The sequence below is a fragment of the Cygnus atratus genome, chromosome 6 (genome assembly GCF_013377495.2).
Source record: "Cygnus atratus isolate AKBS03 ecotype Queensland, Australia chromosome 6, CAtr_DNAZoo_HiC_assembly, whole genome shotgun sequence".
In the NCBI taxonomy this organism is placed as follows: Eukaryota; Metazoa; Chordata; class Aves; order Anseriformes; family Anatidae; genus Cygnus; species Cygnus atratus.
In genome coordinates this window covers 8,700,761-8,724,878 of record NC_066367.1, presented here as the reverse complement: position 1 = coordinate 8,724,878, position 24,118 = coordinate 8,700,761, and the positions used below count along the sequence as shown (strand labels likewise).

Genomic DNA, 24,118 nt, shown 5'->3' with positions numbered 1-24,118 from the left:
CAGTTTTTGGTCCTGCTTGGGGCCAGGGGCCAGGGTGGGCGGCTGATGGCACGGGGCAGTGTATTCCCTGTTCAAACCTTTATGCCTATGGAAGTAAAACTCCCAAGGGCATTTTTTTATCTCTGTTACTTTGCTTTCTGAAGGAAACCCCTCTTTCCCCACCCCGCAGAGGGTGAGGAGAGGAAAAACCAGGAGGGTAATCTCAATTTCACAAAATCCCTTGCAGTTTTGACTGAGCCAGGGATTTGCAGAGAGCTCCTGCTGAGTGATGGGCCCACCGGATGCGGGTGCAAATTATCTGCCACCTTGGTGACTTTGTCACTCGCCCTTCTGTGGCACCGGCTCCACAGCACATGCTCTGACCAGATCTTCTGTACAAGCAGCCTTCGGATTTAGCAATTCACATGGCGAAAGCAGAACCGATGAACAGGCTGCTGCTGCCATTAATTAAAAATGCCATGTCTAACACCAGCAGATGTTCCTGCTGTTGAGCCTCGACTAATAATTTAACGCCGTGTAATGCAATGCTGACTGTGCTGCTTATTCTGAATGCCTAATAGACTTTTTTTTTCTTTTCTTTTCTTTTTCTTTTTTACAATTGCTATTTCCTTTGGGGGATCAAATCCCTCAATATTCAAGCGAGCTCAGCCCACTGAAGGCTTTGGTTCAGACATTTGGGGAAACAGCAACCACAAGGCTGCTCCTCCTGCACTGCTCTTTCAGTCTTCTGCTGGAGCAGACCAGTCCTGGTGGCAGGATGTGAGATGCAGGAACAGCCACCCTCCTCGTCATTGTGTGATGAATCGCATAGTGGTGGTCCATTTATTGAAAAGCAGCTGGGCAACCTTGCTAATGAATAGGATATCAGGTAGCGGTGTATTTGCATAGAAGGGTCTTTACCAGATGGGCCACGCATGATATGACACAGTAGGATTTTACCTGTGCCATCCTTCAGCACCTGTTTTGCTCTGAAGCCCTACACTGTTGGAAAACCATGTTATCAGCTTAGCATGGCCAGGATCATTGCTGTCTTGGTGGGGTGCAGCATGGCCGATTCACACGTGTACCCCGTGCCACTGCCGCACTACATCATACCACTGCTGAAACCACTCTACCAGCTTGCTGTCACACTATGAATTTATTTTAAAGTGTGGGGGCCTTATACTGCCTGGGATGGCTTTCCTTGTACTTTAAATACTGCATAAACCAAATTTGGCAATATATTTCTCACTCCTCCTGTTCTCTGCATCGTTTTTTTTTGCTCCTGACTGTCCAATTGCTTGCAGTAATTCACTTCAGGGGAAGATGTTTCTTAGATTTCCAAGAGCGTCCGCTCCTTAACCTTTATAAAATTAGGGCAAATGAATCACTTGTGACTTTTACATCTTTCTTGAACACAAGTATTTGTTTGAGGCTGGCTGCCCAGGGCAGTACTTTGCCTTAGTTTAACTTAGTTGTAAATGTTTGTAAATGCTCACATAATGTCTCAGCACAATGGAGACCACACTCACACAAGCAGATTTATCGAGAGGGACAGTAAACATATTTCAGCGAGGGGAAAGGCAGACGAGGTGCTTATCTGTTTTATTGTCCTATACAGTATATATCGACACCTCATATTTTGTGAACATAAATGCCAGGTTGACTCAAGAGCTCTATGGATCATGTGTTTTTTGTAACTTGTGCTCAAACGCCTCAAGTTGCATTAAAGTTGCACCTGAGCAGCAGGTCCTTTTGCCATCTTCTGGCATGACACACTGGGAGATGCCAGGAGATGCCAGGCACTCATTTTTTGGAATGCAGGACAAATTCACAGGAGCTGAGCAAGAGGAAAGAGTATGTTAACGCTGGAAACCATTGGTGTTTAATAGCCAAATGACGGTATTAGCTTATTTTGTAAGTTTATCCTGGTTTCAGAGGGTTGATGGAGCAGGTGCCGGTCCCAGCTGTGTGCCTCGACATCGTCCCTCTCCTGTATCCAGACATTTTGGTGTGTGACCGTATGATGGGATGAGGCACCACCAGGAGCAAGGGACGTACTGGTCCCCACCATCATCCTGATGGTGTTTCAGCCTCTCACACCTCAGCGTGCTCCAGATGACCATCCTGAACCTAAGAGACTTCAGGTTTCTGCATCCTGCATGGCACTGATCTCCTCGTGCCTATGGCTGATGTTCTCCTTGTACCTGTGGCTAATATCAGTTGCAAAGACCAATATTTAACCTTCCATAAATGGCCAAAACAGCACCCAAATTTCAGCTGGTGACATCATACCAACATCTGTTTTCTGCTGCTCTTGCCAGCCAAATTTGCCTGCTCCGCGTCACTTTTGTGATGAAGTTCCCTCAAAGAATAACTCGCTTGCTTTAATCGTGTTTGCACTGAGATTTATGGCGTGATGCTTGCTCACTGGTGGAGCTTCTCAATGTGAAATGTCAGTAAAGCCTGTTATAAATTGCTTGTGGCATTTCTACTCTATCTTTTATTTGGCCGGGAGTATTTCTACCTGAAAGTGATAAATTCTTGCTATAGCTTCTTTATGTGCTTCAGTAATTACACCGTGCAGGGGAGGCGGTGGAGGCTTCCACAGAGGCATCCCGACGAAAATAGCAGCCCACCGAAAGCAGGAGGCTGGGCTGAGCTGTGAGGCGTTACCAGGCACACAGGCCAGGAAACATAAAAAAAACACCTCAAAACATGTGACAGCGGTGAAACGTTCCCACCTAGCTCTGACTGCGGGGCAGGAGAAAGGGAAGAAACAGATATTGGCCGTCATGATGGATATGCATGGGTTATATGATGGGAATGGAGCTGAGCCTCCACTGCACCCATTTTGGGGAGTTTTGGGGGTACTGGAGATGTTTCAGGGGTTTTGGGGCACTGTGATGCCCCTGCTTGAGGGTTTCAGGTATTATTTAGATGGGAGGTATTTCTGATATGTTAGATTTGTTTGTTATAGACGGGGAGGTGTTGGAGAGGGGCCTCTGGTGAGGCCGCACCTTAAGGACTGTGTTCAGTTTTGGGCCCCTCACTACCAGAAGGACATCGAGGCCCTGCAGCGTGTCCAGAGAAGAGCTACGAAGCTGGCGAAGGGCCTGGAGCACAAGTCCTGTGAGGAGCGGCTGAGGGAGCTGGGGGTGTTTGGTCTGGAGAAGAGGAGGCTCAGGGCAGACCTCATTGCTCTCTGCAACTGCCTGAAGGGAGGTGTGGGGAGCTGGGGGTCAGCCTCTTCTCACAGGTGGCTTCAAGTTGCACCTGGGGAGGTTCAGGTTGGAAATGAGGAGACATTTCTTCTCAGAAAGAGTGGTCAGGCATTGGGACAGGTTGCCCCGGGAGGTGGTGGAGTCACCGTCCCTGGGTGTGTTCAAGGAAAGGCTGGACGTGCTGCTTAGGGACATGGTGATACTGGTATTAGGGGGATGGTTGGACCAGACGATCTTGCAGCTCTTTTTCAATCTTAATGATTCTATGACATAGTAAAAAAGAGACGCTTCAATCACCTACACCCTGACCGAGAGGCGCCACGCCCGCCATTTCCCTCAGCCACCCCCCCGCCGGCCCAGGGCGGGCTCGGCGAGTGCCGCATGCGCGATGGCGGCGGGCGGGCAATTCGGAGCGGCGATGGCGGCGGGGCCCCGTGAGGCGCTGCGCGGCCGCTCCGGCAACCGGCTGGACCCGGGCGGGCAGCCCGGCCCCATGGCGCCTCCGGGGCACCCCTGGGCGCTCACCCGAGCCGCGCTGGGGCGGCTGGAGAGGGCGCTGAGCTGCTCCCGCTGGTAACGGGCGCTTCATCCCTTCTGTTACCGAGCCTTCTTCCCGCGTTAAAACTAATGGCGTTTTCTTTCCTCCGCCCTCAGCGCAGGTATTCTGAGCGAGCCCGTGTCCCTGGGGCGGTGCGAGCACGTCTTCTGCCTGTGAGTAGCTGGGGGCTTCGGGGGACACAGCCCCGCGGGCTGGGCAGGGGGCTGCTGCCCTCCACCGCTATGGGGCGGCTGTGGGGTTTGTGGGGGCTGGGGTCAGGCTTTCTGGGGTGTTGGGTGAAGGGTTTGGGGCGTTTGCCCGCTGCTAAGGGCATCGTCGGCCTGGCAAAGTCAGTATCAGTCATAGTAGGGTGAGGGTGCACGACAGCTTGAGGTTCTTTGCATCTTCAGCTCCTTAAACAGCCTAAATAGCAGCCTGCTTTGCTCCCCCAGGCCTGTCAGTGTAACTTTTCCCATATTCATGTCTCCTGACATCCTGCTAACCACCTCTGAGGAGGCAGACATCACGTGGCCTGTGCTGGGACATCTGCCTGCGTTCCCCATACAGGCGGAGAGGCGAACGGCTCCTGTCCCAGAGCATCCTAAGGGGAAGGCAGCTGAACCTTGTGACTCTCCCATATCTCACTGCTCTTTGTGGTATACAAAAGCAAACACAGGTACTTAAAGGGTCCGTCATAAACCTTAAACGGTTTTGCTGCACCACAGGGATGTAAACTCTATTAAAATACTACACCTGTTCCAGAGGAGATGATGGACGCTTTCTGCTTCTAAGCCAGTCTAGAGGTTCAGCCTTGCCCCTTGTTAATACTACAGTCACCCTGCCAATAAATGTGGAGGAAAACTCACTCTCATGCCATACTGGCTGTGTATTTACTCCCTTCTTCAGCTGCATCTTTCTCATGGGGACTTAAGGTGTTATAGGCCTGATGACTAAAATAGTAGCAAAAGATACTTTCTTGATTTTAATGAGAAAGTGATTAAAGAGCAGATGCCCTCAGCATCTCCTCCCCCAAGTATGGGTCAGGCAGTATGGATCCCAAGGATGCTTGATCCCAAGTATGGATCAAGGAGCTTATTGCCATCCAGGCCTGTGGGTTCTTGCCCAGCTTAGGCCCCTAATTGCTGCAGAAAGTTCTGCTTTCTGAAGCAGTTCTTTGTTCCTTCTTTCATTTGTACTCCTGCCCACAAACTACTTGGTGAGATAATCCCCAGGAGCTTGTACAAGCTATAAGTATGTTCATATCTATCTTGTGAAATGTTTCTTTTTATGAGGGGTAATGTGGATTCTGAAGGGTAGAGTAACAGTGGTTTACTGGTAACCACTGTGTAGTTGTTGAGCATCCGAGGCCTTGTGATTTTATTTGGATGATCCTGATGCATTCTAGAGGATGGATTTCAAACACTTGCTGTTTGAAGTTTTTTTTTTCTTGGCTTTAGAAAAACTTTCGAGACACCAGAAGATGATGCATGATGCACTTTGCATTGCTGAGGCTGGAAAGAGTAGCCAGTAGGATCCTTAAGTGTTCCCCAGCAGCTGTTTTGTGCTCTAGAGAAGGTTTACTTGCCATGACCCCTGTTGTTATACCTGATCCTTTCTCTTTCGTTTATCCAGCCTTTTACTCATCAATTTAATGTCTGTTGGTGGTTCAGTCGTGACTTGTGGCTACTCTTTTTAAATAGGCCTAAGGAAATTTAGGTTAATTTGTTTACAAACAAACCCGGTAGGACGTGGGATGAACCTGCAGTATTCGGACATGAACTGCTTTTGATCCACGGCTAAAGAAGCACATTCCTTAATATAATATGTGGGAAGGAGTGGGATGAATAGCAAGAGCTGGCTTCTGGTGTATTAAGTGAAACATGTAAAACTAACAGGATGCGATAATTAGGTAACACCTAATGTAACAGGTTCCCTCTCAGCATGCGTTTTATTATGGGCAGGGATATTTATTAAGATCCGTTCCTGCAGTTTTGTCTAAGTAATTCTGCAGCGTTAGTTACAGCTAATGGGTAATGAGTGTAAAAAGCCAACAGCTAGAATAATTAGCAAATGTCATCGTATAAAAGTCATTGTGTGTTTCTTTTGCGCTACACTTTACAGACTTGGGAGACCTGAGGCCAGCGTTCCTAGAGAACAAGACCTGGTCGGTTCTCATTTTTGCTTGAAGTGATCTGTCCATGTCATGTAGAAAATGTCAGAGTCAAGAGCTGTGCATCAGCCTCCCTGATCGCAGCAGTGTCTCAGCTCCAGAGGTCCTTTGCGCTCCTGGAGCAGGCTGATTACAGTGCAAAGCGCAAACACCTAGCAGCAATTTTTACGTGACAAATTTTACATCCTTCTGGAAATTAACTGAAAACATGATACGTGTGTTTGAGGGAGAGATGCCAGTGCAGAGAATAGTTCTGAAAAAAATCTCTGAACGTATTTGGTAGTTGTTATACTTCTAATGCTGTTAACTGATAATGATACCAGTTTTGGGGTGTATGACTGTCAGCTTTGAACCTGACTACTTTTACAGTCTATGTGCGTTGACTTTGATCTTCCTGTTGAGGTCACAGTGCCGCAGTACTACTTGCATTCTGTTGCTCCAAATGTTTAATATAATCTGCTCATACTTAATTTTGTACCTCTGGCTAGAATTGTGCATGCTACATGGTGGTAAGTTAATAGACACTTTTCTGAAATTAATTCAGTCTTGGCTATGTGAAACTATAACACGTTTACTAGAATAAATTGGAACTGAGAAGAAAAAACGCCTTTTGGATGATGCAGCTCAGGTAGCAAGCCATAAGGTCCTCTCACTGGCCTAATCAAATGAAGAAAAGATTTTAAGCTGATATGAAGAAAGTGATATTGGTAAGAAGCTACAAGTGTTTAAATGACCTTACCTAAATAAACCTGTTTCTCCCCCATGCCCCACTTTGCTCATCTCCTGACATAAATGCTTTGAAAGACAAGTGATGGAATACTCTGAACACCTGCAGATCCATGGGGGGCTTCTTAGGGAAAAACGTTCAGACAGGTGAAACTTCACAACATCAAGAAAATTTTAAGCAGGCAAAAGTGGAAGAGAACTTAGCGTGAGCTGGCTTTCTGTCACTTCTTTTAAAAATAGCTGGCTGTAGAAGAATAGCCATACCTCTTGCTGAGCTGTCAAAAGTGGCACTTTAACAATTATGCTCAAACTGTTGTCGAGAGACAAACAGCAATGGAGCTTCGGCATACCTGGAAAATTTGGATCAGACTGCGACTGTAGGTGTCGTACAATAACCATGGCATCATTCTGACAAGGCTCTGGACTTAGCTTGCTTAATTATGGCTTGTCATTTGCTTTGATGAATGTCCTCTCCTGCATTTGTGACTAACTTGTATGGGCTTTACAATAGCAGTTTGTCAACGTTAAGCTAAGGGATTCTCTCAGCATTTGGCTGTGGGAAGGTTAATTGCAAGCACTGTAGATAATTTACAGCAAATAATGGATTTTTACTTTTGACTTTCAGATCTTGTGTGGGCGACTGTGTCGGCACAGAATGCCCGGTGTGCCACATGCCAGCCTGGGTGCAAGATGTGCAGATAAACCGGCAGCTAGATAACATGATCCAGCTTTGCAGCAAACTGCGGCATCTGTTGGGCGCAGACACCTCGGGTAAGAGCAAATCTGGGTCTCCGACAGCCACTGAGTCCCGGCCGCTCTGTTTCCTTCCATGCATGTGCTTGGTAGAGAATGAGCAGTGCAGCCCTGCTTAAGATTCTGGAAGTCTGTTCCAAACCATGTTTGGAAAACTTGATGTGAAGAGAACTGTCTGTATGGATTGCTTGTTCTTCAAATCTGTTTTACTAAGAAATCTGCATGAGCGGGTTATCCATAATTCATCAGAATCTGTCTTTCAAAATTAGATGAAAGTGGGATATATTCCCAAGTCATGTGGCAGTTAGTTGCACACACCAGGGGCACAAGTTGTCGTATCCTGTGCTCCTAAGGGAACGCAAATGCGTGATTCTCCAGCGTACACTTCTTTGGGGGGCCCTCTTAAAGGATTAAGGCATATATTATCACACCTCTCACCTATTTGTGCACCAGGACGTGCATGGTGTCCCAGTAATGTTCAGCTTTGGGTTTTTGCACAGGGAAAGCCTCTCCTTACCCCCTGCCTAAAGAGAGAAGGAGACAAGTCTTAATTCATTTATTTTATTCTGGACCCAAACAATCAGCTAGTCTGCTACAATGGCATTTTGTCATTGCTGACTGTGCTAGAAGATTGCAGAGATTGTGCTCCGGGAATTCATCTCTATCAAATTTCAGGCTGATTGTGAAAGTAGGGAAAAATGAAGTGAAACGAGCGTAGGTGAATGTGTCTCTTCTGTAAGCCCAGAGAGGAGCATTTTATGTAATTCCAAGTTTTAGAAAACATTCATTTAGCTGTCAGATGCAGAAAAAGTAATTCTTCCTTCATTGTTGCTTCCTAATGTGTTTGTCTAAATAAAGGATTCTTTTTCTAAGTCTAATCCCATCAGCACCTTCGTGTTCAATAACGATGTAGCTCATTATTGACATCAAAATAGATTGAAGTGATGAGACTGGAAGCCTATGTCCAACTGCATAGGAATACGTTTTATAGAGATATAAAATCTTCCAGAGCATAGAAAACTGTAGATGATAGCTTAAATGTGATTTCAGGGAAACATTTTAAGTAGTGAAGGCTTGTTGAAAATCTAGCTGCAGGAGAATCTCTGAGAAGAGCTACTTGTAATGCTAAAATGCAGCATTTAACATACAGCCTGTTACGATTATTGATGCTGTTTAGACGTTTTGCAGAACTTATGGCCGGAGTAACTCTTACAAATTGGCCTGAAATTTCACTGTGCTACAAGTTAAATAATACATTCAGTCCCATAGCTCTTGGAAAATAAGCTTTGTGTGGTGTGGCTAAAGCACAGAACAAGATGAGGTCCTTTTATCGTTCCTTAAAACGATATCACGATTTTTATTGTGACTTAAAGGCTGGCTCAAAATGGAAGCTTACAAGCATTTTATTTGGAGCTAAAATTATGAGCTCATGTGGGAGCTTGCTTTCTATCGCACTTCATCTTTGCCCTGTATTAACATCAGTGGTCTTCTGGATGTTTTGTAGTGAGGATAAGGGGAAAAGTCTCCCAACTTCATTGCTGTGAATGGTTCAGACACAGGTAAATGAGCACAGCTCTAACAACAATCAGTTGTCTCGTACTATGGCAAATAACAGGATGCTGTAGCTTCAGGTTTCTGAGAGCAAATCCTTTAGGATGTTTTGTCACTCATATCTCTGGCAAATCTGTCACTTCCCATAGACGTATGTCTTGAACTTAGTATATACAAAGTGAAATATGTTTGAGTTTGGAGAATCGGGGCTTTTCTTGCTCAGAAGTTGCTTTCATGTTCTTACAGCACTACTTTTGCTATGTTCCCGTCAACTATGTTTTCTTCTCTCCTTCTGTTAGAAGGTCAGAAATTGTATTTTTATCTTCCAGTAAAAGAGGCACACTAAAAAAAACAATCCTTCTACGGAGGAAAGGAAATGAAGCAGTTGAAAAGGAGTTGAAATGGGGATCTCTTCATACATTTGTTTTTTCTGTTTTGCGTATTTGTTTTATGTGTCTAGTTTTGAGACAATTGTGGCTTTTCTAGAGGCATTTGTCTGAGAACATTGTTGACACTGAAGTTTCTGATGAAAATGAGTCACACTAACCTTTTTTTTAATCCGAGAAGACAGATCTTGGAGCCCAGTAAGATCTATGTGTTGTCTTTAGAAGTGCACAGAACTGCTATGGCTGAAAGGGATAGATTTAAGCTCACACATTGAACGCTTCAAGTGTAAAAATCCGTGTACCCAGCTGGTTCCATGGTGCACGTGAAGAGGGGTCTCACCTGGTGCTCTGCTGGGATAAGGTGGGATAAGCATAGCTTTTTTTGTTTGTTCTAAAGCAACAGCAAATAATTCAGGACAGTTTGCACAAAACAGCTCATGCTTCCCTTTTAAAGGGAAGCACAACAGATTACACTACAGCGTACTGTTGGGGGATCACTGGAGAGGAATTGGCAAACAGAAGGGACCTGGAATTGGCTAGAAAATAAATTCAAACTGTAAGTAGCAAATGCTGAGTCTGAAAATTAATTAATTCATTAGAGATGTTAGACCCGTAGCATGTGGTAAGGTAAGAAGAGCAGCCTGTCCTTCTCACTGTTCACCTTCGTACCTTTACAAGGATGGTGGGAATTTGGCTGTTTAATAGATGGGATATCTGCACTCCAGTCTTGGCTCTAATGTTGCCAAGTCCAAGACATCTTGAGAATTGTGGCTGATGGGATAACAGCTCCATAGGTGCCAATTCAGCAAAGCCACTAAGATTTTTAGAGGCAGGCTAGCTTAATAAATAATTAAAATCCCCACAACCAAAGAAACCAACCAACCAACCAAAAAAAAACCAAACCACCAAAAGGCAGCCTCCTTGAAAAGAAGGGGACTTTTTTCCCTAGGACTTTTGCTGGTGGACTTACAGGTAAGAAAATAAAGTCAGAATTGGACAGTCTGCTGTTGCTTAGAATTATTATTATTATTTATTTTTTTTCTCAGCTGAGCTAGAATAACACACTAACAAAGCTTTGGTGTTGATAAACAACACAAAAGACAGACAGGAGAAAAGGGAATGCTCCTCTGTCTAGCCCTGGATGTTTGAAGCATTGAGAGATGCAAGGACCAAGGTTGAGAAACTTACATGGACCAAGGTCTGTGGCAAGGCCTTTGTGTTGGCTCTCTACTTTGTGCCTTTATTATGGAACAAGCATTCACTCCACACAATTCAAATCCACTAGCTTTGGAAACCATTGTTAAGATCATTATTTTTTTATTAGCAAGGTCAGCATTTCAATCTGAGCAGTGTCCTCTTCCTGTAGACAGAGGAGGAAAGGCTTAAACCAGATTGGGAGAAGTGGCATTGTGAATGTTGATAGAGCATTTAGGACATTATCACCATTTTTGATGAGATGTGTTTGAATCTTCCAGTTTCATTTCAGTGCTGGACAAACACAAATTTGTGTTACTTCATGTTGAAACAGTCTTGGACATGCAAGCGATTAGCTATAGCATGCCAAGCATACCAGCTCAAATTAGGCTGGTAAATCTGCACGGGCATGCCTTGCTGTCCAAAGTTTCATTCAACTTACATACAATTCTTAATTGCTGGTTTTAATAGAGAAAATCTATTTTTTGTCGTCGTATTTTTTTTTAAAGCTCAATTTTTCTAAAGAAGCTTCCTACCTTACATGAAAAATACCCCAATGGGGATGCGTGTTGAAAGGAACCTTGCTGGCAACAACATGTAGTCACTTGTGGCAACATCAGATGGAGAAGTAATCTTTTAATTCATGGTTTATTTATCCCAGAATAAGTTCCCAATTGGAAGCTTTTTTTTTTTTTTTAATCTGGCAAGCAAAGTATCAAGAATGCTTTATTTTATAGAACTAAGAACATGTTTGATTAAAACTTCCAACATGTGGAAGTACTCTGTGGCTTATCACTTATACATTTTGCGGTTGTCTCCAATCTTTCTAGGAGAGAGATGATAGCATCTTTCTCCTGAGAGCACGGTTATTTTTGTAACAGCTGATGATCACTATTAATAATATAAGTATTATTCCACTTCTAGCCTTCTGCAGGGTAGAAGTGTCCCCGTTTCCTGTGGGAGGAGGAAAAAGCATTAATCTTTGGATTATTTCACTCTTGTCTATCTTCCTGCAGAATTTGCAAGGCTTCCCCCCACCACTATTTCTGATTCCCTTTGCAAGTGAAACTTATTACTTGCGTTTACTCTACAATATAAAATTACAGTAATTATGCTGGGTAATTAGTAAGAACTTGTTGAATCATGGACATAGTATCTAGCATACTAGAGGTGAAGGCGGTTCATTGACAGAGATGCTCTTGAAAACGAGTTTCTAAATACTTCAGATGTTTGGGTGGTATTCTTTAGAAAGAAATTGCCGTAAATTATCCCAACAACCACTTGTAGGTGATTTTACTTTATTCTTTGTAATGTCATCTGCCTCACTCCAACAGTCACAAAACATGTTATTTTTTTCCCCCCATCCTCTTCTCATACAGAGCTAGAACTTTGCAGGTGTTGGTCAAATCTTCTTAAGCTTGTGTTGGTGCTTGTGGACGGGAGGAGAAATTAACTTTTGATTAGCCTTTATAGTATCACAGTTTAGTTTCTCGTTTTCTGATGTGGAGGGGAGGACGCTGAACTCCTGTTGTAAGGGCCTGCATTGCATTTCATGTATGCTGTGACATTTTTCATAATAGCCAAAGCTGAGTTTTTTGAATAGCTGGAATTTCTCCCTCCCCCCCACCCCGCCCCCCATGTTGAATACTTCACTTGCAAAATAATCATTCTTCAGTGAAGGCACTAATGTTGCACAGATGGTACCAAAGCACTTCCCTTTGATTTTTAATAAGGGACTAGTTTGTCAAAGAGATTTCTCAACTTCTGTTCTGAAACCCGTAATAGAGAATAATTTGAAAGGCACACAATGTGCATCATTATATTCCTTTGATGCAGATTAATGATAGCTAAACCGCATTTTCTAATTGCTCCTTTTTTCCTGCTCTAGTCTGTTATTGCACTACAGCAAAACTTGGAAATGTAGTTCTCCAGTTGCAAGGCACTGCGCATCTCCTATTTTTTGTCTACTCTCAGCCCTTTTAATACTCAAGAAATTGAATTCTATTAAATGTTAGCATTAAGAAACTTGTGTTTGTTGTGTGCAAAGAAGCCTAATTTAGAAAGGATTTAGTTAATATTGTGTATATGGATGTTATGGTTAATGTGTAGGCATTGGTAAGTAAATAAATTGCATTTTTTTTAGGCTGGTTCTAATACTGCTATTGTGGATAGTCTTTACACTAGTGCAAATGCTTGAAATAGAGAATTAGTAAGTCATGCTCCACTGATTTACCTTGTCTCAATGAATCTTTAAAAATAAATTTGTGGGGAAACTTGTTATGTATTAATAAGCCAATTAAATCTTAATCATCCATAGTCACTTTTTATCCCTGTTGAGATGCAGGCTCCGTTGATTGGCTTCCAACTTGGAGACAGGAAAGAATTGCTTTGGATCAATTTCTCTACGAGCAATTTTCTCTGAAGGTAGTTGAACTGAGCACACTTAGCTACCAGATAATGCCCTCTTTTTATAAACGAACATTTACGTATTAAACTGTAACAGCTTCCTTCAGTTTCTCAGCACTGCCTTTTCCCTCTCCCAGCTCTGAGTCCCTTGAAGGATTGGATTTTGAGGGAGGGCAGGTCTGCCATTTGTCCTTATTACCTTTACTTGCACCGTTTGGAGACATCAAACTCCCCGGCAGAAGTAGCAGGAGCTTCCCTGGGTTTGCACAGCCGGCATCTGGATGCGTGCAGGGAGATCTTTGCAGTCTGGATGGCCTTTTAGGCATGTTCCCTGAGTGCATCCCCTGTTCTTTTACATGGCAGGTAGTTGCATGTGAGGAAGAATAATCCCAGGAAAGCATTTATTTGGTGTATTTTCAGCAGGTTTTTAGTAACCTGGCTGGTAAGTCCCCGCTGAGCAACCAGTAATGAGCAGATCTGTTTAAGAACCCTCGTGGTTGATTTTTCACAAGTTTTCTGGCTGCCAGAAGTGGCATATACAGAGCTTCCAGTGTAAATACTTAATTGTGTTACGCTGCTTTAGATCCTACATCTGAAGGACAGCGCCTTTGATTGCATTTGTCTCTTGACTTTCAAGTCTTAGTCTGCTCTACACATCAAAAAGAATTCTGGCCATCACAAAGTTGTCGGACAAATTACTTTTGCAGGCTGATTTCATTCTTGCTCCTTACTTGGAGATGACTGATAGTCCTAGCAAGGTAAATATTTTAGAAGGGAATCGCTGGTTGTGTAAACAGTGAAGGCAAGACAAGTAAATAGTAACTGTCTTATATTTTGCATCTGTTTGCAATCAAGCTCTTTTTTTTCAATGTTATTGTCAGAATGAAATTGGATATGATATCTTCCTGAAGGCTAGCGAGTTATGAGATTTCAGTCTCAATTTCAGTCCTTTTATTCTGCTTGCACCAAGCCCAGCCCTAAAGGAAGAGCAAATAGCTGCAGTTCTGTACTTGGCAATTATCTTGCCTGTACAGTGTAGTTTTTGTTAAATAACTAAATGATTGATTAGCTTGCCTCAAGCTGTGTTCTTAAAGACACTTTGGGTCTGATGCCGTGCATATCCCTCTAGCTAAATCTCCTCGTGCCTTGGAGCCTATTTTATTCAAGGGGTAAGTAGGTTAGTTTAAATCAAAAATGAGGAAACATTTAACCTTGAAACGTTCCTTTCAAAGAAAAATGTAAGTGTGCTGTGCCCTGTCTTGGGGTCTTGGTACAGGAGAGACCTGGAGCTCCAGGAGCAAGCCCAGCGAAGGGCTGCTAAAATGACGAAGGGACTGGAGCACCTCTCCTGGAGGAGAGGCTGAGGGAGCTGGGGCTGTTCAGCCTGGAGAAAAGGAGGCTCAGGGACAATCTCCTCCATGCGTGAGGGTGATTTTGTGATTCTGTGGCCATTGAGGGGACGTCTGTAGCCCTTGGTCTCAGCTGCTGTTTCATGTACAGGATGTTCCTCTGTCATCTAGGCTGTTGATTTGCAATATGCTGTGCAGTGTGACTTATGAAATTGTTCTATTGCATATTTTTAAAATGTTTGAGATCATCAAAAAAAAATTCCTCGGAGCTATTTACTACCAAGGAGCAAGGGCTGAAACGAGAAGACACAATTACTTGTAGGTTTTGTGTATTCCTCTGACTCACCTGCTGTGTCTGTGGAATTAGCCAATGTTTGTCAGGAATGTTTAACATTCGTATAACCATTTTGTTTTTGATTGATTACAGTTACTCTTTGTGTTTTTCCTCAGATGAACTGTAATATCTCTTTAGAAAATTGTTTCTGTGCTCTTGTACATGTGCAGAGGTTACTTTGTTAAACTTGCTGCCAAAGACCACTGGGTGAGGGAACCAGTTTCTCTCCTCTGTACAGCCTGGTCAGAAATCTCGTGTGCATGTGCTGCCCTCTGAACCCGGAGAGCTGATGGAATTTCTCTGCCTGGATGCTCGCTTGCCCAGCAGATAGCTTTAGCTGCACTGGGATCCCCAAACTCCAGTGGTGTGATTTTTTTTTTTTTTTCTTCTGTTGGCAGTGCCAGTTGTTTGCAAGCCATTGCATGTCTTCAGAAGAAATGAAGGCAATCATAGGTTCTATTTACTAACATGTCATCAGCTATTACGGTTGTTGTTGTCGTTGTTATTGTGATCTCTTTTTTTCCTTTGAGGTGTTCTGCTGAAGACTACTCTAAATTATTTTTCCTCTTCCCTTTTCCACTTAGATTCAACAGAATGTATATCCACACCAACAGGCTCCGACTCTGGGAAAAAGAGTAAGAAGGAACAGATAAAAATGTGGTTCAGCCCAAGAAGCAGGAAGATTCGATGCATCCTGAACAAGGGTCAGCCTAAGACTAAAAGCGATGGCCCTTGCCAAGACCCATCTTCAGTTTATCACTTCTTTCCTTCCCCTCCTCACGAAAAACCCAAGCCAACAAAAAAGCCAGCACAGACGCAAAGTAAGAACATGAAGAAAAAACGTCTAGCAGACATCAACAAAGTGTGGGGCTTAGGGAAACCTGAGCACAAAGGAGGAGTTGAGGAGAAGACTTCCAAGGAAAAGTGTGTGACCATTTGTAGCCAGCCAGTCGTCCTGTGCACTCCAGAGCCTACTAGCCCTGAAGAGACACTTCCACAGGAGCCTCTAAAGGAAGCTGACTCCAACACAAATGTGGAGAAATTAGAAATGTCACCAGAGGTACAATCCTCAGAGGAGAATAACAGCTTGGATGCCTGTCCTGCACATGTCAGCAAGGAAAAAAATTGTGCTACAGAGGAATCCCCGTCAATAGGAAATGAAACTACGCCTTTGAAACGTGGAAGGGAGCAATCAAGCCTCCCAGTTTCGTCTCAGACTAAAAGGCGCCGAAGAGCTGAGGGGAGCACTAGTGGGAGGGCAGGCAGGCAGGCAGCTCGCTTGGAGGAGTCGCCTCAGGGCAGCCCCATCTCCCAAGCGACTGAACCCAAGACACCTGTTCAGGTTTCCTCCTCTGTATCAAGGCTTGCTGGCACTGCGATGAAGACAAGAAGCTCTGCAGCAATGAATAGTCCTTCGTTTCCCAAATCTCCCTCTACTCCCTCTACTTCCAAGGCGTGTAATCAAGTAGGAACACCACACAGTCCTTCTGTGTTCAAGTCCCCTGGTGGTGCTAACGCGGTTGCCCGAAGAAACTACAAAGGAGAGACTTTGCTCCACGTTGCTTCCATCAAGGTAGGACTGTCATCTTCTATCTCAGCTGTAAATGGGTCTAAAAAGATGGTGTTGTATTTAAAAATATCCTGAAAACCACTTCACTGCATCCTGGCTTTGTGGGGAAAGCTCACCTTGGGGTCTTTGTTGTCTGTGTTTAGTGAGGAGCTTGCAACCTGTTTCTGTGCCTTCAGGAAGAAATGGCTGTTGGAATGATCAAAGATCTCATACTGGAGAGTCTCAGCGTATCACAGTGTCAGTTCTGCTTTTGGGCTCTGAGAAGCGATAACCATTCAAATGTTTTGGCTTTCTGTGCTGGGAAGTTGTCTCTGTGACCTTTTGCAAGGAGTATTACTAGTAATTCCAGATCTCCCTGAGTGACCTCGATCGGTTTAACTTGACCTGGTAAGTCAGTCAGGGCAGGATTTGAATTACTGACATAAAGATGACCGTGCAACCTTTGGTACATATTTTGTAATCGTAGAGATCCCCATCTGATGGCAGTGGCAGCTCAGAAGGCTCAAAATACGGCACCATGGGATTTCCATGCTAAGCCCTATGCCCTCAGTATGCAGTCCTCACAAGGGAGAGGGAGCACGAGGAGAGCTGAGATATTCTCAGGAGACTTTGCTTTTATGTAGGATCAATATTATTCAGTGACACTTGCTATTCATCTTGCTGCGAGTTATTGTCCTAGCCAAATTCTGCTGGGATAAAACACTGTGGGCTTTGCCCTTTGCAGGGGTTATCCTTCCCTCTTACTGCTTAAAAGCTACACACGTGGGGTAAGCTGAAAGCTTACAGTCAAACTCATCAAATGCATTAATATGGCAGCTCTTTTCTGTGAGGGCATCTCAAAGAATTTGTATTCTGGCAATTTAAATGTACTTTGTGCTAAATCATAATATAGAAATACCGTGTTGTTAATAAACTGCCTGTGCTGGTAGAATTGATTCACCTATAAGCGTCCTGACATTTATACAGCACTTCTATTTGTCGAGACAAAGGCTGTTCTTGATAAATAACTGTGTCCTCTTTCAAAGGCACTCTAATAAGCCACTCCTGCTGCACATGAGACCTTTTTAAATGGAAGTGGCAGCTGGGCTGAGTTGAGTTCAAATCTCTTACTCGATGCCATTAATACTGAATTAGGGAGGAGAAAATGAAACATTGTCCTCATAGGACTCAAGAGCTTTAAAGGATAGATCTTGCCACCTCTCTTCATAAGGCTTCTATATTCCTCTTTATTAAAGCACTGTTTACAAATTATTCTCCCATGACTTTCTGGGAATTTCTAAAGAATACCATCACGACTGGTTCTGAAAACTGAGCTACCTTGACAAGTCTTCGCACAGGTGTGGCTTCCAGCACTACGCCCCATCCTTCTTTGGCACACAAGTTCTGCATCCCAGAAAGGAGAGCATCGCTGCAGCCTGTTGTGAGACTCAGAGTAGAGTGATATGCCAGGCTTTTCATTGCAGAGCATTTTGAAGATAAAGGGGTAAAAATTAGGCAGTTGGTGCTGTAGAGACAAAGAACAAACATGTTACAGCTGTCCAAGGTTGGTAGTGTAGCCTCTCGGGACTGGTACAGGGCTACATTCTGCCTCAGTCGGCTGAAATGCTGAGCTCCAGCTGTGCTGTAGGCAGTGGGGTGGGCAGACACCTGAATAAATGCTATTTCAGTCCTGTGAGTGAATTCATTATGGTTTCTTTTTTAACGTTTTCAGTCACTGAGCAAGAGGGGAAGTAGTTTCTGTTCCTCACTGGTTCAGCTGTTTAAAGCTCCTTTGTTTGTACTGAGATGCTCTTTGGTAAAGGCATGGTCAACTAACTAGGGCTCTGGGGTGATGCCAAAGGTACCATACCCCTTTAAATCTAGTTAAAATAAGGCAAGGAGAGTCGTCTTTTGGTTATGGTCTTAATTTCCTTGTATCTGTTTCTAGCTACTAAACTTTCAGTGCAACTGAGAAAGCTCTTCTGCTGTGTGAACCTCAGCTCCTTGTCTGTAGAAGGAGGTAATATGGGTGAGGAGACATGAGGACTGGGTCTTTCCAGAGAACTACTCATGATGGGGTTTGCTAATTTTTACTTTGCAAAGCAGTGAACAAACAATAGTGGTTCATCACCACGAATCTGCTGGGAGCGTGTACCAATTGCAAGAAAACCTCTTATTGCATGCAAGTATCTTCATTATAACCCGTGTGTTTCTAGATTGCTAGGTGCAGGAGCCTTGCTATTACACGTAACAAGTGCTGGGACTGATGTATGTGTTCTCAAAGAAGCTGGTCTTGAAAATACTGGGTTTTATCCTGTATGTATATTCCCATTGTGCCTTTAAAAATAGCCCTGTCAGATCTTTGGTTTCGGAAAGAAGTATTTCTGTGTTTATCTTCCAGTTGTGTTACAGGTGAATTTTTCTCCTTGTTTCCACAGTCAGCAATATTTTTCCCTGTGTGTAGTGAGAAACAGTCTTAAAACAGCCACCCTGTCCCCAAAGTGAAACAGTCATATTCTCTAGGACTTAATTAATTAGCAAAATAAATATCTGTACCATTTTCATTAGCTGTTAGGGTCTAATACTCTGAATGTAATGAAAGCTCATCACCTTTTTTCTTATTTAAAAGATAATTAACAACGTTATGGGGCATTAAAATTAAGTGTGTTGTGCTGTTTCAACCAATTCTGAGGGATCGTCCCCATTTACTACTCTTACCCTAGTGAGAAGCTTACTGAAATCAGAACGGTTCTCGAGAAAGATTCTAGCATGGGTCAACTCCGCGCAGAGTTACCCTAATAAATTGAAATAAATACCTCTCTTCCCACAGCAGACAGCAGTCATGTTCATCTTCCTCCATAGTCAATAAAGGTAAAAAGTTCCAATTAGTAAAGATGCAAAACGTGACCTCCTGCACTCCTAATATTCTAAACTGGTTGGAAGTTGTCCCCATCACCAGCCCTTCTCTATAACAGTGTTTTTTCCCCAGTAAAATAATCAGTTGTTCACAGTGCCAGCTCTTAAGTATATGACAATTAATTGTGGCACAGTATTATTTAGCTAGGTAGTACAGTGTCTTAAATTTAGTGCAGAAATCAAAATTTTTTGTACTTTGGTGCAGCATTTTGGGTCTTGGTGGTGGCTGCCTTTCTTCTGCCCAGCCTGAGCGGGGTCACTGGGGCTGGGCGGGGAGGAGTGGGAAGGGAGGAGAGCACCAGGGTGGCTGGGAGAAGGTTTTGACTTTTGTTTCCAGCCAGAAGGACCAGTTGTGGTTGCCTCCAGCTCCGGGAGCCCTTTAGATCTGGCAGCTCTGGCTGGGAGGGATTTCAGAAGGCTTTACCTGCGGTTAGCCTGCGCTGCTGGACTCTTCATATTCATTATACTTAGCGCTGCAATAACTATTAGATAATTCCTTGCGAGCCTGGGAGACTCTTCTTCCTTTTTATTGCTTTGTTACTAGCTGTGTAACAGCACATCAGAACGCAAAGGGAGGTGCTGTGAGCATCGGCTGGCCACCATGTCAACTGGGATCCTTTTCCAGGTATCGCTGCCCGAGCCAGCTGTGCAGTCCCTTGCTTTTGGTACCAGCCATGCACGTATCTCGTGGTTAAGTGCCAGATCATGCATGCAGCCCCCAGGTTCCTAGCAGCACGGTGGGTACAGGAGCTACACCTCTGACAGCCCCAGCCTGTCCTGAGCAAGACAGCATCCTCCTGCCAGCTGCTTCGTGCTGAATTCACCCATCGCTTTCTCCAAGGTCTTTGTGTCCAGGCCTCCTGCTTCTGTGACTCAGCTGCGCGGCAGTACAGAAAAGAGCCCGTGGTACAGGAGCACAGCCCCCCTCGTTACGGGTAGTATCCAGCAGGTAGCTTAAGACAAACATGAGGTCACATTTTAAATGCAGAATTTAAGAACGTGAAAATTAGCCCCAAGTGAAAGCAGTCCATCTTCTAAATACTGGTCCGAAAGCTTAGAAATGCATTGCCGTTTTGTTTTCTGTAGTGCTCGGTTATTACTTTTTGTATTACTTAATTTCTCCCGTGTTGTCTTTTTGTCACAAATAAGCAATTCTGCATCCTTATGTTTGCTAGTCAGGAAATGGTCTGCTGGGTTGTCACAGCCCGTAAGTTACCCAGCCTGTGGGTGTGTAAACGTGGTGACAGTGGGCTCCTCGCATTCTGCAACATACAAGCACGCAGAAGTTTTATTCCTTTACAGTGATTTATTGCAAGTTACCACAAATTACCACTAGTAAAGCAAGCCTATATTTAGCTTAATTCCCCATATGTATGCTTATCTATATTATTTCAAAGTGCTACTGGCAGAGTTCTCACCAAACTGCTCCCAGGAGCGGGGCCAGCGACGGTGGACTGAAGTTTGGTTCAGTGATGATCTGTGTCACGGGGTCTGGTGTCAGCCAGGTGTCCTCGGCTGTCCAGGAGATCTCATTTGGAGACGTTCATGCAGGGAAAGCTCTTGGAGAGATGCTCCACTTTGGGTAGACAGAGTGACTTCTCTATTTTTAGAGACCTTAGGGGTGTAGGACAGCAGCACCCTGTTGCTGACTTCTGTTTTTTAACCTGGACCAGCCAATAGATGTTGCTGGTTTGTATTTTCTTAGATCAGTTTTTGCCTTCCCGGTCTGATTTTTACTTTCCTCAGAAGTACTTCTGTTTTTTCAGCTGCTGATGATGATTAGTGCAGCTTTTTTGAGCTTATCAAGGGTGTTTCAGGATGTTTCAGGTTCTCAGGTACCCAGCTGCACTTGGAGGATGCCAGCTGCATGTCTCAAGGATGTTCCAGGCTCCCAGGCCAGCAGACATCTTCCTCTGTCAGTATCTTTCCTGTTACAACCAGATTGCCTTTATGGTTGCTCCCGTCGTGGATAGAGAAATAATTTAGAGAAATCTGAGGTGAGAAGCTCCCCGTTTCCTGGAAACAGTTGGAGCATTCACAATTACTCTGTAATTCACTTTTTGTCCTCTTTAACCACTTAGCGTGAGCTGTAAATAACCTAGTTTTCCTCCTGCTGTGCCATATCCTAACAAGCAAATGTATTTGGGTTTGAAAGGTGTTTTTTCTCATTTGTTTGACCTAAAGCTTGAAGTTTCTCATTTACCTTTGCAAACAAAGGGAGAAGCACTTGGTTGATGTGGTGCAGCTTTTTACCTGCCTTCATCTGCTGTCCTAATTCTTTGGGTCTCTTCTTTGAACAGTTAGAATATTTTCAGTAACTTAATTTAAAGGTGTCTTTTGGGGAACAAAACCTGGTCTAAGCCAAGTTGTCTGGGCTTCTCCCATCAGCATCTGCAGGAGCTGGATTCTCCCTGGGAGGGGCGTGCTTTTAAAGCTGTGTAAACACCTTTCTCTGTGGAAATTAACGCCACGCTGTCTTCTAGACCTGCCAACAGATGGCCCCACTGCCTTTCCAGCTTCTGAGATTTTCAGAGCTCCCTTAAGCTGTAGCAGAGGAAGAGCCAACTCGACGCATTGTTTTGTTGTCACTGTACATAAGGGTGGTTACGAGCTTCAAATGTCCTTTGCTTTACTGCTTCCAAGCAAATAATTCTACGTTCTGCGGTGGTTCCAGCCTCTTCAGAAGCTGCTTGTAATCCTTCATTATGAGATTTAAAAATGAATGCTTCCCTGCTAATTGTTCCAGATAGCATTCTTCTATGTGGTGCTTGTCCTCTGGACAACTTTAGAAGCAGCAGCATCTCCAGTTGTTTCCACTCTTGCTATGGACTGCCAAGATGAGCTCTTAGGCTCCTCTTGCTGTTACCTGGTGTAGTTAGGGCTCTGACTTGTCTTGCTGGGATAAGTGAACTCACGGGACCATGGACAAAATCCGTTTCAATATTAGTCAGAGTATAATTTTAGGAAGCACTTTTGAATTGGTAATCTCAAAGCAATAGCTGGGGATTGGTGTAGTCTCTTCTGCTTTCCTGCCTGGGGAGGAAAGAAGTCTGGTACATTGGTGTTTGCAGCTGGGACCTAACCCTGCTGGGTGCTTATCCTCTCGCATTTAAAATTGTGTAAAACACGGACTGACTTTACACACGCGAGGAATTCTGCCAACTTTGATAGACCTGGTTAATGTGTCAAGCAGTCGCTGCTACTCTTGGGATCGCCGTCAGGTGCCAGTGACTCTCCTTGCAGGCAGGGCTCTAACACGAAGCAGATCTGCTAAGGATCTGCTTCTTGAAATTGCCTGCGTGGGTTTTAGCTAAATATTCACAATATAATATCCAACTGGAGAGCTTCTTAGGGGACAAAGGCATGTCCTCCTAGCATATGGCATAGATGTGAATTTAAAACTTAATTTCTAGCTATGTTTCTTTTAATTTTGAGGCTCTGAATGATGTTCTTAACGTGCCACTTGTAATCCTGATGGGCTGCACTGAGAGCTTCCCGTCCCTGCTGCCCCTCTGGTTGTGCGGTGCCACTTGCGGAGAGCAGCTTCCATTTCCACCCAAGGCAATGACAGGCTTTTCTTCTGTAACAGGAAAACGCCAGTCTCCTAATTTTGTCTTGGACCTGGTTTTCGTTCTGCAGATGCTGTACTGTTGTCCACGCCAGCGACGCTTCCTTTGATAAAACTCCAGTGATGCTTTACAAATCAACATTTACATTGCTGTTCTGAAAAGCTCTGATAAGCCAGTGCCCACACAAATTATTAGCTATACTTCCTGCTCTAAAGGAGTACTGTTGAAATGTCAAACCCTTGCCGAACGTGTTTGCAAACTTAACTTTAAATGATAAGCTCAGATCTCGCTTATTATAGATGATTGTATCTTCTCTCTGTAGGAGAAGATCTAATGCTGATCACTTTCTTAGCTGCTTCTGAATAACTATTGAGACTTGATGCGTGTCTGTTACCTTGCAACCATAAAGCAGCACGTGCTTTAATTGCTCTGAAATGTAACGTTTTGCTGGGACATCCAGGCTGTGAATATAATGCATGAAGCTTCCCTCATGTGTTAATTTGCTTGACAGTTTAAAGCCAGTGATTCTTGGCACTTTTTTTTTTGGTGAATTTTGAGTTTATATTTGTTGCTTGCTGGATTTATTTCTGTTGAGCAGAGTTTGATGACTTAATATTTTCTCTAAGGAGTGAAGATTATAGCTATTCTATTTATCAGCTGTGTTCCTTGGTAACAAAAAATGGGATTGAATTTTTTTGTTGTATTTAAGGTTTAATTTATTATTTTCTCACTTCTTCCTAAGGTGTGCTGTGGAATAACAAGGATTCTTTGACTTGCCACTGCATGAGGGCACAGAACTCTGTGTATTATGGAATGAACTCTGTTCTTGCTTTAAGACCTGCACTGCAGAGATTTCCTTGCCTCAGCTTCTGCAGGAGGCTTCTCCTTGCCTATTTATAGTTGCACCTGTACACGATCCAATCTTATCGCTAACTTTGTTTTCTGCTTGCCTTTAGGAACATCAAAACCTCACATTCACAAATTCTCCCCAGTTGCTTCCTTCATCTTATTTCTGCTTGGCCTCTTTCCTTTTTCTATAATCTTGTGCATCAGTTTCTTGTATTTTCCACATACATTTCCTTGCTTATAATAAAACCTGAATGTGGTGTGCTTTTTTTTCCAAAAATCAAATGAAAACATTTTTTTTAGAATAACTGTCAGAGAAAGTTTCTGTAAGATTCAACGTGGGTAGTAATTTTAGTGTTAAATAGAAATCCTTTTTCTTTTGACTTGTGGGGAAAAATTTCTAGCAGCTTGCCAGGCTTATTAATCTATTTTATCTATGCATTTTCTAGACAGTTATTTAGATGTAAAAGATAAAACATCCAGTTGGAATGAGAAGCAACTTCTGAATAAACATTCCTGATCTTAACCTTGCAGTCGATTCTAGTGTATGGATAGTAATCAGCACAAACCTGCCCATTTCAGGATTCTGAGTTAGGACTCTTATGCACCTGATTTTTAGTTTTAAAAT

At 43.7% G+C, this 24,118-nt stretch overlaps 1 protein-coding gene across 1 annotated transcript in view; it reads left to right on the top strand.

Annotated features, from left to right (window-relative positions):
* Positions 1-3,594: 3,594 nt before the first annotated feature.
* BARD1 (BRCA1 associated RING domain 1) overlaps positions 3,595-24,118 on the top strand; it is a 46,280-nt gene continuing 25,756 nt past the window's right edge. The window contains exons 1-4 of the mRNA XM_035536819.2: positions 3,595-3,776; positions 3,858-3,914; positions 7,263-7,408; positions 15,195-16,183. Of these exons, the coding sequence (XP_035392712.1) occupies positions 3,622-3,776; positions 3,858-3,914; positions 7,263-7,408; positions 15,195-16,183 (1,347 nt within the window). The 5' untranslated portion in view covers positions 3,595-3,621. The remainder of the gene's footprint in view (positions 3,777-3,857; positions 3,915-7,262; positions 7,409-15,194; positions 16,184-24,118) is intronic.